At 34.8% G+C, this 19,559-nt stretch overlaps 1 protein-coding gene across 3 annotated transcripts in view; it reads left to right on the top strand.

Moving 5' to 3' along the window:
* The window catches only part of ATR (ATR checkpoint kinase), a 134,974-nt gene that overhangs the window by 98,379 nt on the left and 17,036 nt on the right, over window positions 1-19,559 (top strand). For 2 of the 3 annotated variants that reach the window (XM_019656932.1, XM_019656933.1), the window contains exons 36-45: window positions 1,888-2,030; window positions 4,251-4,348; window positions 6,231-6,463; window positions 7,415-7,549; window positions 9,575-9,775; window positions 10,833-10,976; window positions 14,798-14,948; window positions 17,472-17,628; window positions 17,738-17,891; window positions 19,149-19,300. In XM_019656932.1, coding sequence (XP_019512477.1) covers window positions 1,888-2,030; window positions 4,251-4,348; window positions 6,231-6,463; window positions 7,415-7,549; window positions 9,575-9,775; window positions 10,833-10,976; window positions 14,798-14,948; window positions 17,472-17,628; window positions 17,738-17,891; window positions 19,149-19,300 — 1,568 coding nt within the window. Of the gene's footprint in view, window positions 1-1,887; window positions 2,031-4,250; window positions 4,349-6,230; window positions 6,464-7,414; window positions 7,550-9,574; window positions 9,776-10,832; window positions 10,977-14,797; window positions 14,949-17,471; window positions 17,629-17,737; window positions 17,892-19,148; window positions 19,301-19,559 lie in introns of those variants that run through there. The other variant, XM_019656934.1, reaches the window with a different exon arrangement.

The raw sequence follows: 19,559 nt of genomic DNA, 5'->3' as shown, positions 1-19,559 counted from the left end.
TCCACAACTAGACTGAAGAACAAAAGGACAGCAACTTGTCTGTTCCCCTTCCCCTGATTCCCCAGCGCTGTTCCCCTCCCCCAGTTCCCCAATAAAATCTTAAAAAAAAAAAAAGAAAAGAAATAGAGACAGTGGTTGCCTTAGTCCATTTGGGCAGCTATAACAAATATACTGGGTGGCTTGAACAACAAAGATTTATTCTGCACCGTTCTGTAGACTAGGAAGTCCAAGATCAAGGCACTGGTAAGTTCGGTGCCTAGTGAGGGCCTGCTTCCTGGCTCTTAGACTGCCATCTTCTCATTATAACTAACATGGGTGAAGGGGCAAGGGAGCTCTCTGGGGCCTCTTTTATAAGGGTACTGATCCATCCCATTCATGAGGGTTTTACCCTCATGACCTAATCACCTCCCAAAGGTCCCACCTCCAAATACCATCACATTAGAGATTAGGCGTCAGCATATGAATTTTTGTTGCAGTGCCGGAAGAACACAAAAATTCAATCTATAGTATTGATTATTTGAGGGGAAAAGGAAAGGGAGAGTGAATGGGGAGACTCATGTTTCTGGAGTTCTTGTATGGGTGTCATCATTTTGTGATAATTAATCAAGTTGTACATGTCAGATTTAATGTGTTTTTCTGTATGTAAATTTTATTTTCCAAAATAAATTTTGAAAACTTAAACCAGAAATGAAGGAGGGGAAAAAGAAGAGAGGAAGGAAGATAGAAAGATGATAAAACCAGATTGAAAAATATTTTTTTGGAAGAAATCTTAACAGCATTTTCTTTGTTCCCTCTTCTCTGTGGCTAAATTGGAGAGGCACAATGGCTGCCTCATGTCTCTGGCTGGTTGGGCACGTGAATCCAGCTTCTGTTTCATACATCTAGCCATGTCATTCTTCTCTCCACAGGCAGGTTTGCATCTGTATGTTTTCATGATTAGAATCAGGAAACTCAAGATCTCATTTAAGGTTCCTGGTCTAAACTATGTTCTCAGACTTGCTTAGATTAAGAGTAGAAATTGATTAAAAAAAATTTTTTTAAGTCAGCCATTCTATGTATTTTCCATCACATTTCACATATTATTAAATTAATAAACCACACAAACATTTAAAGGGCAAGGAAACAAAAAGGAAATGACAAAGGAGACTGAACAGGAGTGGCCAGAAGGGTAGGAAAAAAACTTGCAAGGTGTGGCCTCATGGAAGGCAAGGGAATAAACTATTTCAAAGAGAAAATCAGGGGGCAACAACAGAAACAGATGTTGAAGAGAGTTCAGATGAGATCAGAATGGGAAAATATCTCTTGGGATTAAGGATCTGCTTTAGTGGAGTGTTGACAACTAAAGCTCAAAAGAAATAGTTTGAGGAATGAATGGAAGGTGGAGAATTCTTTTTAGGAGCCTGATTATGAAGGAGTTAAGAGAGGGCAATAGGTGAGAGGTCTTCAAGAAAAGTAAAATATGTGATATTGTTAAAACCACATTTTTATGCTTTTAAAGTCCTATCCTTTTCAGAGATTTGATGTGAACCTCTCCTTCCTTTGAGGTTTTTTTTTTTTTAACTGTAAAAATATACATATACACACATACATAAAAAAAATCCATCTGGAAATTATTTTGATGTTATCATATAAAGTGGCAATGTAAATGGAGTTTTCTTCTCCTATATAGCAAATTATCATGAACTATTGCCTAGTGGACCATCACCAGAACCGACCAGCCATCCCGAGACAACTTTGTAAGAAAGTAGCTATTCCTTCTCCACATCGAAGAGTCCACCGGCTTTGCTTTTGCTCTGCCAAGATGTGACCCCTAGTCACCTATTCATATTTTGCTTCTCATCATAGTGTGAGGTTTTCTTAGGTGAGCACCCTGTGTCTCTCTTACAGGACGTGACCTTGTTCCTGCCAGAGTGGGAGGATGGGCATTTCTACCTTGCCAAGTACTACGACAAATTGATGCCCATGGTCACAGACAACAAGATGGAAAAGCAGGGTGATCTCATTCGGTATATAGTCCTTCATTTCGGAAGGTGAGTGTGAGAACTGCAGGTTTGCTGACTGAATATGTCAGGGTAACTGTTGATACTGAACTGTTATCACAGACTGTATAGCATATTCAGTGTTTTGTGCTTCACTGATCCAACCTATCACCTTAGATGAGAAAAAGTTTTTCTTTATCCAATTTTTTCCCTTTTAAAAATAACTATTTTAATGGAATAAGTAATGTGTGCATATTTTTAAAAAGTTAAATAGTGTCCAGAATATACAATGAAAATTAAGTGTCCTTCCGATTTCAGACCCTCATTCCTTGAGCCTCCCCCCCCCACCCAGAATTCCAGAAGACCCTAAATCTAATACAATTAATGGTTATATTTAATTTCTGGTGGAATCTTTCTTTCCAGCCCATTCTGCTAAGTAGTATGTATGAAAATGGCTTTGACATTAGACTTGTAGAAAGAACTTATCTCTTAAACTAGATAACAGTTGAAACATAACTTAATTTCATATATTAGTGTATTATAGTCAAATAATGTATTGTCTATGCCTACTGTTAATATTGTCACAAATTATTAATTCCTAAGAAATAATAATGACATTCCACTCATTCTTATCATATTCACATACCATTGCTTTACATTGAAAGGTAACTTACTTCAGAGCAATAAATCTATTTAAAGTTGCCTATTATCAGGTATTTTGACTTCTCATTTCAGCATTATCAGGAATCTAAGCAATATTTGTTCATCAGTGATGGCACGATTTGGCCAAGCCTTTCTTCCTGCAATGGAATTCAAGTTTTATAAAATCCAAACCTAATTTTATTAATTAATGATTATTAGTTGTTTACATTGAGGCGGAATTCCTGGCATATTGATGTTCTGAAATGGAAGGAGAAGCAGAAGCAGTTATTAAATGCATTTTCTTTTCCAAAACAAGTAATAGCTTTCATTTGCTCTCTAGTATTAGCATATGTCGTGCGAGTTAGTGTACAGAATTTATTTAATACATTTCTTCTAAAATGGAGTTATTTAAAGTCCATAATGTACATAAGACTGTTAGGTATAGTGTGAGATTTTTTTAAAAGTACAGTTTAAGAAAGTAAGACTATTTTATTATATTTTTTTGAAAGTAAGACTATTTTAGAACATATTTTATCTATAGTAAAGTAAAGCATTTGCATGCTTAAAGGAGTAAACTCACCTGGCTATCGAGACTTATCCTGAATGAGTGAATGACTGTGTTATTACTAATAAGCATCAGTATTTGCCGTCAAAGGCTTCCAGTCCAATTAGATAGAGAAGGCTTAAGCACATAAAACATTTAAATAATGGTACATAATAGAGTGTATGATCAGATATAAAAATAAATGATATAAATACCAGAAATATCTTTTTGATATTAGCAAGATACCAAAAATGAGCCAAACAAGTCCAGAAGTCAGGGATTTGGGACAAATCTGAAGTCAAAACACAAGCCACTGGCTACATGATTTCCAAAGCATACCTCTTTGCACTGCATTGCTACAGAAGTCTGGTAGGCCTCATGAAGAAGGTAGGATTTGAAAAATAATTAAATTCAAGAAGGAGAGGACATTACACTAACTTTTCACAGATTTGTCAGACAAAGAGGGTTTGACTGGTTTGTTCAGAGTTTGGTGAGGGAATTAGCCTTGATGGAGAATGTATGTTGGTGAGTAGTGAGTGACTTAAGATTGGAAAGTTATAGAAACGAGATTGTGAATATTTGAATCCCAGGCGGAGCCATTCATGTAGTCTTAATGTATAGGTAATTGATTTTGTTTTTGAACAGAGGGAGAGCATGATAAAAGTAGAATTTAAGGAATGTTAGTCTGAAATTTATTAAAGGGAAGTAATGTAGAATTAGGGAGACTAAGTTATTGTAATTTCCCAGAAATTGAGTGATTGGGCCTGACCTAGGCTTATGGCTATAGAACGCAAATGAAGGCACAGATCCTAAGGGTAATTTGAAAGAAGTATTGACAGGATTTTGACTAGGTCATCACGTGTGTTAATTTTGGTGCAGGCAATATAGAGCTTAGTGAGGAATATAGTAAGAAAAAAAGAAGAGAAAGGCGTCAACGTTAACTTCTGCTAGGAAGAAATACAATACCATAATTTTTGTTAGAAGGCTATATATTATATTACTCAAGTAGCAGTGTAAATCTTAAAATTTTAATTTGCATAACATAAGCAAAGAATACTATTAATAATATCTTTGTATAATTGCAGATCTCTACAGTATGGAAATCAATTCATATATCAGTCAATGCCACGGATGTTATCACTATGGCTTGATTTTGGTGCTAAAGCCTATGAATGGGAAAAAGGTATATTAATTTTGTATATAAAAATTTAAGGAACTGAGAAGAATTACAATTTTGGTATGAAGTCATACCAAGATTTGGCTTGACAGTCTAACTTATTAAAAGCTAGGAATGAATTTGATAATTAAGGTTTTATAAATTGAAAAAATCAGCTGTAATTGAAAAATAAAAAGATTTTATATAAGTGTGAGCAAGAAACTAAATATTAAAAAGGGGAAAGACTTTTTAATTAAAATACAGTTAGCATATATTAATTTCAGGTGTATTATATTAGTTTCAGGTGTACAGCATTGTTATTCAACATTTATATACCTAACAAAGTGATCACAATAAGTCTAGTAACTGTCACTGTACAAAGTATTACTATTTTATTGACTCTAGTCCCCATGCTGTACAGTACATCCCCATGACTTATTTATTTTATAACTGGAAATTTGGACCTCTTATTCCCCTTCCCTTTTTTCACCTCTTTCCCCACTTCCCTCCCCTGTAGCGGCCATCAGTTTGTTGTCTATGTCTGATTCAGTTCCTGTTTGTTTTGTTGGTTTGTTTTGTTTTTTAGATACCTAAACATAGACTTTTTAAGTAGTTGCAGTTCAGGGCCTGCAAATGAAAATCTGCTCATTCATTGAGAAACCTAACACATATTGAAAAATATTAGTTTAAGCCAAATAATTTATTATAAAATTACAATGGATTGTGGCTTCTTCTGTTTGTTTCTAATGAAAATTAATGGCCCTTGAATTTTTCAATGTAGGACATATTTTGTCCTACTTGGACAGTGAAAACTGTCTTTTCACAAATTGGCAAGTTACCTGGCTTTGTACACGGGAATATCATACAGTAGTCCCCCATTGTCCACAGGGGACAGGTTCCAAGACCCCCCCCCCCCGTGGATGCCTGATTCCATGGATAGTACCAGATCCTAATAAGCTTCTTCAACTCTGGTGGAAATGTGGCAGCAGGTTCTTCATTGGCAGACATAGCCTCTCCGGTAATATTTCTGCTTTTTAGTCCAAACCTATTCCTGAATCTGTGTAACCATCCCTTGTAGTAAATGGCTTGGTGTCACTCATTTCAGGGGACCCCTTGTTGAATGAAGTCTTCCTATAAGCTCATTGCTTGCTGGCACAGCGCGTTGCTATCCATCAGAACACATTTTCTGTTCATGTCTGCCACCCACCAACTTAATGCCTTTTCCATTTTAACTAAGCATTTTTCACATACTATGGCCGTAACTTTTGCAGCTTGAGGGGCAACAGCAAAACTAGCACGAATATCTTTTTCCTTCTTCACAATTTCAAGAAGAATTGTTCTTACTGTAGATCTTAGCAGCCTCAGCATATGATTTTTTTTTCTTTCCATTTGATAACTTTCACCTTTTCACTGAAAGGAAGCACTTTATGGCTTCTCTCTAGCATATCTGAATTGCCAGCATCACTACTCTTGCATTTTAGGATCATTATTGAGTAAAATGAAGGTTACCTGAACACAAGCACTTGCGATACCTCCAACAGTAGATCTGATTCGTAGATGAGGTGGCTACTAAGTGACTAACAGGTGGGGAGCGTGTACAGCGTGGAGACACTGGACACGGGTGATTCATGTTCCGGGCAGGACAGAGCAGGACCATCTTGAAGTTTCATCGCACTACTCAGAATGGCGCATAATTTAAACCTTATGAATTGTTTATTTCTGGAATTTTCCATGTAATATTTTCAGACAACGGTTGACTGCAGGCAACTGATACTGGAAACCAAACTGTGGATGAGGGGGACTACTCTATATCTTAAAGCTGTTTTTAAAACAAAATTCTTCTTCTGTGAAATGAATTGATATACTGTTTTATTCTTTACTATTTTTTTCACTTTGATTTTTCTTCCAGCTGCCCGCTGTGATCGTGTACAAATGAGAAATGATTTAGCTAAAATAAACAAAGTTATCACAGAGCACAAAAATCACTTAGCTCCATACCAGTTTTTGACTGCTTTTTCACAACTGATCTCCCGAATTTGCCATTCTCATGATGAAGTTTTTGCTGTCTTGATGGAAATTATAGCCAAAGTGTTTCTGGCTTATCCTCAGCAAGCAATGTGGATGATGACAGCTGTGTCAAAGGTAATATGTTAGTCACAACAGTGTTTTTATCCATTTTATATGGCATTGATTATTTAACGCATATGATGATGCAAGTTCCAGGGTTTCTCTCTTACATTAGATTTATAGCAAAACATAAATTTTAAATTTTTAAAAAAGATATTATAGCATTATGTCTCATTTTAAAATTTAGAAATATTTACCATATCAAATGAAGTGACTAGCATGTTTAAGATAAAAAAATTCAACATGCCTTTTCTTTATGAAGTCTATAAACCATGCATGCTTGGTATAAAATGGCAACCTATATTTTTTTCAAGTGTTTTAATCTAAAGTACCTGAACTATTAATACTAGAAGAATTTTGTTGCATTATTAATGGAACTTTACAAGTTTGTAATACATATTAAATTAATAAATAGTTTTGAGAACTTCAAAAATATACAGATATAATAAATTCACCCTACTATTAATTAATATTTTGATGTATTTTTGTATGTTTATTTTCTATATGTATTTTAGCCCTAATTGGATTACATAGATATATAATTTCATGTTTTTTACTTTAGTTTGTTACTGTAAGCATATTCCCATGTTATTCAATATTCTTTGAAGACACAATTTTAATAATTACATAAAATTCCATAGTATTTGCCATCTATAATTTATATAGCTGTTTTTAATCATTAAGGTTGTTTGCAGTTTTTATGCTGTTGTAATACATGTAGACACATCTATATTTAGTCTCATTTCTAATTATTTCTTCAGGGTATATCCTAAGAAGGGAATTCATCAGGTCATAGGATAGCAGCATTTTTATGGCTATTGATAGTATTGCCAAGTTCATGTCTAGAAAATTTGTATCAGTATAAATTCTCATCACAAATACTTTTTAAGTTGATTTTTGTTAAAAGTTCTGTTGTTACATTTTTAAAATCTTGTATAAAATTATATTTAACTTTTTTTGTGACAGTCTTCTTATCCCATGCGTGTGAACAGATGCAAGGAAATCCTAAATAAAGCTATTCATATGAAAAACTCCTTAGAAAAGTTTGTTGGAGATGCAACTCGCCTAACAGATAAGCTTCTAGAATTGTGCAATAAACCGGTATTGTCATAAATCTTACTACTTATAGACCAGTGTTGGATAATCATGTACAAAACTTCTATATGATTTTAGCTGGTTTTCTTTCAGTTAATTAAGTAAAATTCTAACATATAAGGGTATACACATATATCAAAAGTTATCACATTGTATACTTTAAACATGTGCAGTTTAATAAAGCTGTTTTCAAAATTTCTAACATGTCCCTCTCTCAGCTATCCTTCAAATTTCTAAAAGTTCTTCTTAATGTAAATTCTTCAGAGAGTAAATTATATGTATTAAAAATAATTTTAAGTAGAGGATATGAAATAAGACATAAATATGTAAGTATGTAAAATATTCAGTTAATTCAACTTGTCTGTATGATTGTTTTCTGTCATACCTTTAAACTTTCAAAACTCATACACATTAACCTACGTACATGAGAGGAAAGGCTATTGGAGTTTTGTTTTTCATTCTTTCAGTACACATGTCAGTATCTAGCAGGAAACAGACATTGTGTTAAGGGAAACACAAGATGAATAAGACATGTTCTCCTGCCCTGAAGTGCTCATAGTGTCATAGGAAACTTAGCAGATGGCTATTATCTAGTGTAATAACTACTTTTTTTCAGTAGACTTGTGACTAGAATGTGGAATTGCTTATAGGAGTGACCCCCTATTCGACCTAATGAATTAGAAGGGGAAAAAAGCCCTGAGGAATGTCTAGGAAAGGTGAGGGTGGGGCTAAGATAGGTATAAGGAGAGGGAGACTACAAGATAAATAGCTAGATTTCACTTTGAAAATATTCATTCTAGTAACTAGGTGAGAAAATACAGACCATCATTTCTCACTTTCGCTTCATCAGTAAATATGTTGAAAGAATAATCTGTTTTTGCTCTCTACATTACTGTATTTTGCTGTGTATAATGCACACTTTTTTGCCCAGATTTGTGAGGGAAAAATAAGGATGCGCATTATACATGGGTAGCACTAATTCTGTATCTATATAAATGTTTTTAATTTATTTTATTTATGCTTATGAGTTAAAAGTGTAACTCTAGAAATGAATAATGATATCCATATACAAAACAATACCCTGGAATGCACTAATCGGTTTTGTTGAATTTATGATGAACTTGAAACAACAAAGAGTTCTTGGCCTTCTATGATGCATAAATATTGTAAATTTGTTACCATTACATAAAATTTCTTGTACCTTGTAATCTATTCTTGTGTTTTGTAATTACTTGTTATATAAAATTTCCTGTACCATAATATGTTAAAAAGAAATGCTAAAATTCCTTTATAATACAAAAAATAAGTACCTAAATGTAAACATTAAAAAAATTGAATTAAAAAATTAAAACGAAAGAATTTTTTTCCTGAAAGTTTGGGCCAAAACCTTGGGTGCGCATTATACACTGGAGTGTACCATACATGGCAAAATACAGTAATTCTATTTCACTTCTAATACATTTAATATTGTCAATAACATTTATTAAACACTGGCACTTTTATAAGTGCTTTACATGACCAGTTTCCAATTCTTTATCTGAAAACTTTGTGGCCAGGATGTATTTAGGAATTTAGAGTTTTTCAGATTTTTAAAGGTCATACAGTACATATATTTATATTGAGTATTGTAATCAGATACATAATTGTTTCTGTTGTGAAACATTAATCTTTGCACTGAGAAATTTAAATATCATTTTGCTGCCAAATGAGATGGGGTACTAAAAAAGTTTGATTTACAGAGCTCTTTGGATTTTGTAATGTCTGGTAATGGATTATAGGCTCTGTTATCGCCTTAGTAATTTAATACTATGCTGAAGGTATTATTATTGATAAGGTGAAAGACTACAGAAGTGTTAAAATGAGATGGTATGTAAAAAATACTTAGAAAACTACAGACTGCAGAGCTATTGTAATTAAAATATCGTAGAAATGAAATTTTACTTCGGGTGAAACTAAAGGTTCTATAATTCAAGGTTTGGGTGAAACTAAGTGTTCTGTAACAGAAATTAAAATGTACTTTTCCTCCCCCAGGTGAGTGGAAGTAGTTCCACGTTAAGCATGAGCACTCATTTTAAAATGCTTAAAAAGCTGGTAGAAGAAGCAACATTTAGTGAAATCCTCATTCCGTTACAGTCAGTCATGATACCTACTCTTCCATCAATTCCAGGTGCCCATGCTAACCATGATCCGTTTCCTGGGCATTGGGCCTATATTTCAAGCTTTGATGATATGGTAAACTTCAGTTTTATATAACTGTAACTATGTTTTTTTTTAAATTTAGTTAAAATTGGCAGATTAAGCTTAAAAGTGTTTTTCTCAGAGACTAAATGAATTTTATTTGCAAAGAAAAAATGATCGGAAGTACAGAAAAGTAAAACTGGTACTGATGAGGCAAAATTAAGTGATAAAAAAATCCCATGTTCAACTTGGTATTTTGATTTTTCATATGCTCATATTTGTTTTAGTATTACTATAATTTTTATTTTAAATTTAATTGTTTCAAACTCTACCTTTGTCTTAAATATGGAGAACAGAAAGAGAACAAAATATAATCTTTTGTTTGTATTTTAGGAGGTGAAATTCATCTAGGAAGAGCTTGATTCTTTTTTTGAAGTATATGTGACTATTTTAAAGAAATGGCACTAGAGCACTTCTAAGTAAACACTTTTGAAAACTATATTTATTCCAATACTCCTGTGACTCAAAACATTTGTTTGACTGCTTCAGAGCCAGTTATTCAACTACATAATGAAATCAGTGTTATTACTTATGCTTTGTTTTTAACTTGATATTATTCAGCTTATTTAGTCACCTCATTAGGTAGACTTGATTTTAGAGGAGTTTCTTTTTTCAAAAATCAAGTTGCTTTCAATTGATAAACATTTCTTACTATTAAAGACATTTAAAAACAGTGTCTCAGGCTCTGAAGAAAGGTCCAAAAAATACTTCAAAAATCTTTTTAACATTGTGACTGCTTTAAGAGGCTGCCTAAATTTGGATGTGTACATACTTACAGTGTTGGTAAAACAATCCTTTTACTTCATAGCCATTTCTTGTGGGTGAAAATGTGTCTGTACTCATGGGCAACCATTGTTTTTATAGATCATAGATATTTAAAAGAAATTGTTAAAATAATAAATTTACTGCATAACATAGGTTATTATATTCTTTTTATTATGTTAGGTAACAATATTTATTATACATATAGAAATTTAAACAAAGAATTTTGATCTTTTGATTTATAAATTTTGATATATAAATTTTGATTTATATATAACTCATCTTTTAGGTGGAAATTCTTGCTTCTCTTCAGAAACCAAAGAAGATCTCTTTAAAAGGATCAGATGGAAAGTTCTACATCATGATGTGTAAGCCAAAAGATGACCTGAGAAAGGATTGTAGACTAATGGAATTCAATTCCTTGATTAATAAGGTTCGGAGATAGTTTGCTTTTATTTAGAATTTCCATAATTACTATCAGTGCGATACGAGTTTTTCATTATGTAAATAGGTCACTCTTAGAAAGAGGGAATGGAAGGTGCTGCCTTTCATTTCATTGTCAATTAACTTTTTTTTAATTGGGATAAACTACACATAACAAAATTTGCCGTCTTAACCACTTTTAACTATTCAGTTCAGTTAGTGGGATTAATTACCTTCACATTGCTGTACATCCACCACCACCATCTCTCCAAAACTTTTTTTTTTTTAAAGGTTTTTATTGGGGAATTGGGGGATGGGAACAATGCTGGGGAATTGGGGGAAGGGGAACAGAGAAGTTGGCTGTCGTTTTGTTCTTCAGTCTAGTTGTGGAGGATGTTGCGTCACTGGCCCAAGTTGGCACCATCATTGCGCTCTTCCCAGGCGAAGCACATCAGTCGCCGGCTTCTGGATGGCTGTTCACTGCGGCTGCTGGCCGCGCACGCTGGCTGCTGGCTACATACAGTAGCCCATGGCAACCCACTGCAGCAGGGGCTGCAGCCTATGCTGTCGCTGGTGACTCGCAGCAGCCCAGCTCCAGTTTGAGCTGTTGTTCAGCATCTTAGCTGTGGAGGGCAGTGTCACTGGCCCTCATATGTGGGATCCGAACCGGGCCCCTCTGGCATCCCAAGCCAGTTCTTAACCAACGCGCCACTTGGCCAACCCTCTCCAAAACTTTTTTGAGCCTCCCAAACTGAAACTCTATCCATTAAACACTTACTCCCTATATCCTTTCCCCCCAGGTTCTGGTAACCACAATTCTACTTTCTGTCTCTATAAATTTTATTACTCAGATACCTCATATTGGTGGAATCATACAGTATTTGTCCTTTATTTTTTCTTTTAATATTTTTATTGAGGATTATTGGGGAACAGTGTGTTTTTCCACGACCCATCAGCTCCAAGTCAAGTAGTTGTTTCAATCTAGTTGTGGAGGGCGTACCTCAGTGGACCATGTGGGAATCGAACTGGCAACCCTGGTGTTGTGAGCCTGTGCTCTAACCACCTAAGCCAACCGGCGGTCCTCAGTATTTGTCCTTTTTTATTGGCTTATTTCACTTAGCATTATGTCTTCAGGGTTCATCCATGTTATAGTATCTGTGAGAATTTCTTTCCTTTATAAAGCTGAATAGTATACCACTGTATGTATAGACCACATTTTGTTTATCTGTTCACCCACCAGTGGACACTTGGGTTGCTTCCACCTTTTGGCTATTGTGAATAATGCTGCTGTGAATATTAGTTTGCAAATATTTGTATGAGTCCCTTTCTTCAATCTTTTGAGTATGTACCCAGAAGTAGAATTGTTGGTTTTACTTAATTTTTTTTTAAAAGATTTTACTGGGGAATTGGGGGAGGGGAACAGTGTTGGGAATTGGGGGAGGGAAACAGCCAAGTTGTTGTCCTTCAGTCTTAGTTGTGGAGGGTGCAGCTAACTCAGCTCCAAGTCCAGTTGCCATTCAGCTGCCCGTCAGCAGCTCTCAGCCCTCATCTCAAGGTGCTGTGTTCAATCTTAGTTGCAGGTGGGCATAGCCCACCATCCCATGAGGGAGTCGAACCGGCAACCTTGTTGTTAGGAGCACGTGCTCTCACCAGCTGAGCCATCCTGCTGTCTATTGGCAGCTCAGTAGCAGCTCAGCTCAGGCACAGCTCACTGGGCCATGTGGAATCGAACCAGCGACCCTGTTGCTCAGAGCTTGCACTGTTAACCAACTGAGCCACTCGGCTGGCCCTACTTAATTTTTTAAAAATAAGATACTTTTATTATGTTGAGAAAAATGTATAAGATATATTAATGAAGGAAAATATTTTTTATTTAATGTTTAAATTATCTCTAATATATTTTTTCTATCAGATTTGTTTATACTTTATGTTTCAGTGCTAGAAAGATAATGCTATGTTCTATTTTTACCAGCACATTGTTTTAAGGTGATTATTAGTATTTGGGGGTGGGGAAGGGGGAGTCTGTTGGTAAGTACTTGATTTCTATCTCAGAAATGATATAAGAAATCTCATTAAAAGGTTTATTATAAATGTATGGTCTTAGATACTTTGAATTATTCTGTAGCCAGATACTTATAAATGCGTAGCACCTGTTTTTCTATTTGTAGAAAGATGAAACCTTATTATTTTTCTATAAGCTTTTTGTCCCTCCTCTCCACCCTTCCCTCATTTCACTGGTACCTCTTTTATTAGCAGGAAAATTATGGATTTTTAACAAAAAAAGATATAGCAGCAGATGAGTTCATTAATTAAAACAGACAGTTATGGTTTGTGCTTAGTTTAAACAAAAGAAAGTTAAAAATTAATACCACATTAAAAACCCATTTTAAAGGCATTATGAAAGGAAGGAATATTTTTTATTTAAAATGTTTGGTCAGGCCAGCTGAGTGGCTCGTTGGTTAAGAGTTGTCTTTGGGAGCACAAGCTCTGAGCAGTAGGGCAGCAGGTTTGGATCCCACATGGGCCAGTGATGCTGTGCCTTCTACAGCTAAGATGGTGAACAACAGCTCAACCTGGAGCTGGACTTCCGTAAGTCACCAGCGACTGAGTAGGCTACAATAGGGGCTGCAGTGGGCTGCAGTGAGTTACTGTCAGCAGCTGGTAGCTGGCGACAGCTGCCGTGAGGCACCGTGAGCAGCCATCCAATGGCAGGCGACTGATCTGCCTCAGCCGGGAAGAGTACAACGATCACAATACCAACAAGGGCCAGTGAAGCGAATTCCTCCACAAGTAGACTGAAGAACAAAAGGACAGCAACTTGTCCGTTCCCCTTCCCCAATTCCCCAATGCTGTTCCCTCCCCCAATTTCCCAATAAAATCTTAAAAAAAAAAAAAAAAGCTTGGTAAATTGGTAAGTTAATTTACTGACTATTAAATTATTAGTATGTTGATCCCAAAACTCCCTCAGTGTTTTTCTGGTTGGAAGTATCAAGTGGCCTGGTTTTAGTTTATAAATTTATTGTAATCAGCATTGTTACTGATTAAATTATTGCAGTACTGTTCCCCCACATTAACATGGTCAAATAAAGTAGTCTGATTATGGAAAACCAGAGTCTCACTATGTTGGTCTAGGAGGCCACATACTGATCTTTACATGTGATTCTAATGCCATACTGTTTTGCTGATATTTATGTAACCTACTTATTCTTAAAGTTTAAAGTGTGTTTTTGGATTGGACAGGGTACAATTATAGTGCGTGCTTAGTATGTTTCATTTAGTTACAGAATTAAATGAAATACTGTTTATCCTTACCTAATATATTTCAGGATTAATCAGATGATAAGTGTAAAGCTTTCTTATGCTGAAGAAAATTTTTCAATGAAGCTGTAATATTAAACTGTAAGAGTAAGAAATATATTTTGGGGATATCATAAAACTCATACTCTTTTGTTCATGCATTTTTGAGATTATCAAAATTAATCAGAAGTCTCTGTGTCTATGTACCCACTGTTTCAGTAATATTTTGGAAGGAATAAAAAATAAAAGAGTATTTTGTCATTGTTAAATATACTGCTATAATATTTTTGAACACAATATTGTTGTCACATTAATAGTTAATAATTAAAAAGAAGGACTTAACCAAGGCATTTTTAATGATTTGGAAATAGATTAGGGATACTGTTCCTGGCCTTTCATTCTTTAGAATTATTCATCTACATTGCATAGTAAGCTTTCATTGACTTCCTTTTCTATGAAATGAACAATCGTTAGATATAGTTGGCATAACATTTAGAAAATATTAATTTTTAATTTTTTGTGTTTTTTTAACAGTGCTTAAGAAAAGATGCGGAATCTCGTAGAAGAGAACTTCATATCCGAACATATGCAGTTATTCCACTGAACGATGAATGTGGGATTATTGAATGGGTTAACAACACTGCTGGCTTGAGACCAATTCTGACCAAATTATATAAGGAAAAGGGTACCAAAATTAATTCTTACAATATAAATATAATATGGTGATAATAGCTGCTAACATATAATATGGATGTAATTGTTATTAACATATGTCATTGTACATTTTTTTGGTATAAACCATGATGACATATCCAGTCAAATGAGATCCAGTATACTTCTGTATATTAATTCCTTGTATTTTAATTCCTTCTCTATCTTCATCTCAAAAGGATTGAGGTAGTTTACAAAAATGTATATGAAAATTTTGTTTTTCACGGACTTACTGGTTAGCCATTCTGAAACTACTTCATGTGCCTACTAGACTTTAACAAATAAGTAAATATATTGTGGCTAATGAGAGCTGGGTTTTCACTGTCCAAGAAAGAAAAGGAAAGGAAAGACTAGAATGAAAATGAAAATGTTCGATTAAAAGTAGAGCTCCCCACCGGTCAAACCTGGGATGATTTGAGCACCAAAATAAATAATGATAGTGTTAGTTTATAACACATGGAATAAAATTAATAGACATGAGTCCATCCTGATGTACACAAATATGTGAATAAATAAGTAAATAAATAAAGGGGAGTAGGAGCAGTTCTTCCTTACAATAAATTGAAATGAATAAAAGTAGAAGAAATGATGGAAATAGATTAGCACCAATTAGCAAATACGATTAGTAATAATTGTTGCAGGCAATGAGTATCAGTGGATGCTTGAAGTAGTAGTTAAAAATATGATGGGAAGCAGATTATTGACAGAGTCTCAAAGTATATCCTCATAGGATAATTTATTAATTACAGACAGAAAAAATAGTAACTTTACAGTGGAGAAACAAAAACATATCTGCTCAGAACTTTTAAAAAATGTCAAAGTAATGAAAGACAAAGAAATTCCCCAGATTTAAGGGCTTTATGGAGACATGACAGCTGTATGCAATATGGGATCCTGAATTGGATCCTGATCCAGAAAAGGGACTGTAGTGGGACAATTGGTGAAATTTGGATAAGGTCTGAAGGTTAGTTAATAACATTATAACAATATTAATTTTGGTTTAAATAATTATACTACTGTTAGGAAAAAGATGAACAGTAAGAAATCTGGGTGATGAATATGTGGGAACTCTTTATATCGTTTATGTAATTTGTAGTACATTAAAAATAAATAAGTTATCAGAGTGAAGTAGAAAATAGTGTAGTAGTTTCCCTAGGCCTGCTGTAAACAAAATACCAGAAACTGGTTACAAACAATGGAAATTTAATCTCACAGTTCTGGAGGCTAGGAATCCAAAATCATGGTGTCAGTAGGGCCACGATATCTCTGAAGGTCCTAGGGGGGAATCAGTTCCAGTCCTTTCTCTAAGCTCTGGTGTTCCTAGCCATCGTTGACATTTCTGGGCTTATAAATGCATCACTCCATTCTCTGCCTCAGTCGTCACATAGCATTCTCTCTAAGTCTGTGTCTGTTGTCTCTTCTTAAAAGGACACCAGTCACGTTACATGAGGGGCCCACCCTAATGACTTCATCTTAACCTGATTTCATGGACAAAGACTGTATTTCCAAATAAGGTCACATTCATAGGTACCAGGGATTAGAACTTCAGCATATTTTTTTGCAGGATACAATTCAACCTATAACGTTAAGTGATATTGATGAATTACTGTATTATGGGTATTGTGGTATTTACATACATTATTTTTTTATTATTGTTAACGAGCTTTAATTATCTCTATTTTATGAACAGCGCCAGAGAAGTTAAGTAACTTATCCAAGTTCACATAGCTAATATGTTGCAGAGCTGACACTCAGACACATTAGAATCTGATGGCAAGGAACTTGCTGTTGACTATTTTATTTAGAAAGATAAAATATAAGTTTTAGTTATTATTATTGGATTTTTAAATATATATGTTTTCTACCTCATCATGAACACAGTTGAACTATGCAACGTTTGAGTCTAAAAATCTCAAATTGCAAACTTGTCCATAAAACTTTCAGCTGTGTCTTGGGTGTAAGAAGCACCAAACCAAGGTGGGCCTAAAAGCCACTCTGATAGACCGGAGTCATACCAACCATCTAATACAGGATTACTAATATATCAGAAGGAAAAGATGATTTGTGTTGTACAAGATTAGTTTACAATCAAGTATACTATGAATCTTCCAGGCTGGCCTTCACACAGAGTAGATTATTTCAGAGCTCCATAGTAGGTTTCTTAGTAATGGTTCAGAGTGGACCATTACTACATTCTGATTAACACAGATCACTGTAATTTCAGTGAGGGCGGCAGCATTTTTACAATTCCAGGGGCTGTTCACATTCTGAGTGGTATCTTCTGGTATTATTTGATCCCACAACATTGGTTTTAGCTGGCATTAATTATCATCAACAAGAAGATAAATTTACCTATGCATAGTTGAACATTTTCCATTCATGCTTTTGAATAACAATTTGAATAAAAGTAGATGTTGCCTGTCCTACTTTAACAACAACGTAATTGCTCCTTTTCCGTTTGGCTTGTGTGATTAATGGAAATGACTCGACCTTGCAGGAGTTTATATGACAGGGAAGGAACTTCGTCAGTGTATGCTACCAAAGGCAGCAGCTTTGTCTGAGAAACTCAAAGTATTCCGAGAATTTCTCCTTCCCAGGCATCCTCCTGTTTTTCATGAGTGGTTTCTGAGAACATTCCCTGATCCTACATCATGGTAAGTTACCAAGAGTATATATTATGATGGTTGGATTTTAAAAACTATTTTAGATTTATGTTGCCTCACATGCATAGAAAATTTGCTAGGCATATTTATGTTTCTGTAGGTACAGTAGCAGGTCGGCATACTGCCGCTCCACCGCAGTCATGTCAATGGTTGGGTATATCCTGGGCCTTGGAGACCGTCATGGTGAAAACATTCTTTTTGATTCTTTGACTGGTGAATGTGTCCATGTGGATTTCAACTGCCTCTTCAATAAGGTATGTGATGTGATTTACTCTAGTTAATTGTAAGTTTTCTTCTAATTTTCTTTCCTCAACAACTGTTCTTCCTAGACATACCCATTGGTAGCAGTTACAATCACAGTTGAATCACATTGAGTTTGTTGACTCTTTTTGATCAGAGGATCCTGTAGCCCCCAGTAAAGCAACTTAGAATGAGAGAACTCAAAGGAGTCATGTAATAAAGCTGGCACTGAACCTGAAGTCCAAAAGCAGTTTTGACTTCTGACTCAATTAGTTCTTAGTCATATGAACATGGGTTCATCTAAGATAAGTTCATTTTACTGAGACTCCCTTTTGGAGAAACAGAGTAGTTTAATGTTTGGATGTTTCCAAACCTGTCAGCATATCAGAATCATCTAAGAGTTTTGTTTTGTTTAGTTTTGTTTTTAAATGTAGCCACCTAGGAAATATCCCAAGAGGTTCAGATTCTGTAGGTCCAGAGTGGGGCTTGAGAATAAATTAAGGTGTTAGACTCTCCCTAAGGCCTCCTCCAATTTTCCAGTGTTATGATCCTGGAAGGCAGACTGGTAGGTAGACCCACTTTTTCTTCATCCCCATTCTCTGTGGGTTGTTTTCTGCTGTCACAGGAAACCAAGAAAGCTCCTAGACCAAACTGAGAACCACTCAGAGATGAACTACTTGTATAAGTTAAATCATACAAGAGAAGAATTTAGGGAAACTGATTGGAGGGGTTAAAAGCCCTAGGAAAGGCATGTTAGAGAATGACAAAAAGTAAATGAATTGGACTTCGTTATATTACATGTTACATTTCCTGTCTCAGGGATATGAGCATCTAGCAATTGGCTGTATCTTTTCCCTTCCTATTTTAAAGTGAACATCTTAAAGAAAAGAAAAAAAATATGAGAATATTTGTATGTACTTTATATTATTCAAGGAGGACATTAAGGAAGTTAATATAAGACTAAATAAATGTTGAATGCATAAAAATTTCTCTATAATGCTATTTATCATAGTAATTCAGTAAAAGGTGAATCCATCCATCCTCTAGATTTTATCCAAGGGGTTGCATTTAAGTCCCAAAAAGCAAAGGTAGAAGTCATATAGATGCTTTATGATATGGCTTCTAATAGTTTTTATTTGTAGTTATAGATAGAAATATTTTGAGGGTATGTTTGTTCTTTGCTAAAGGAGTCTAGATATGAACTGCTACATTTTTTGCATAAAGATTTTCAAATTCTAACATTGCTTTTTAATAAAATGCATTGTTGTAAGGGAGAAACCTTTGAAGTTCCAGAAATTGTTCCATTTCGCCTGACTCATAATATGGTTAATGGAATGGGTCCTATGGGAACAGAAGGTCTTTTTCGAAGAGCTTGTGAAGTTACAATGAGGCTGATGAGAGATCAGAGAGAGCCTTTAATGAGGTAATCTTCTATATTTTGTAAATAATTTAACAGTAACTTTGAATACAATTATTGGTTCCTAAGCATGTTTTCTTTATATAGAATCCACTTTGCATTGGTTGAAGTAGATTTATTTTATTTATTTATTTATTGTTAAATTTTATTTTCTTTTAATTTTCTTTTATTATTAGTTTCAGGTGTAGAGCACAATGCAATAGTATCCTTTTCACCCCTCAAAAGAAACAACCCCCTCCCCCATCTACTGCCCTCCCACCCCCGA

The sequence above is a fragment of the Hipposideros armiger genome, unplaced genomic scaffold (assembly GCF_001890085.2).
Source record: "Hipposideros armiger isolate ML-2016 unplaced genomic scaffold, ASM189008v1 scaffold_270, whole genome shotgun sequence".
NCBI lineage: Eukaryota > Metazoa > Chordata > Mammalia > Chiroptera > Hipposideridae > Hipposideros > Hipposideros armiger.
The sequence above is the reverse complement of the archived record's forward strand: the minus strand, read 5'-3'. Positions and strand labels throughout refer to the sequence as shown.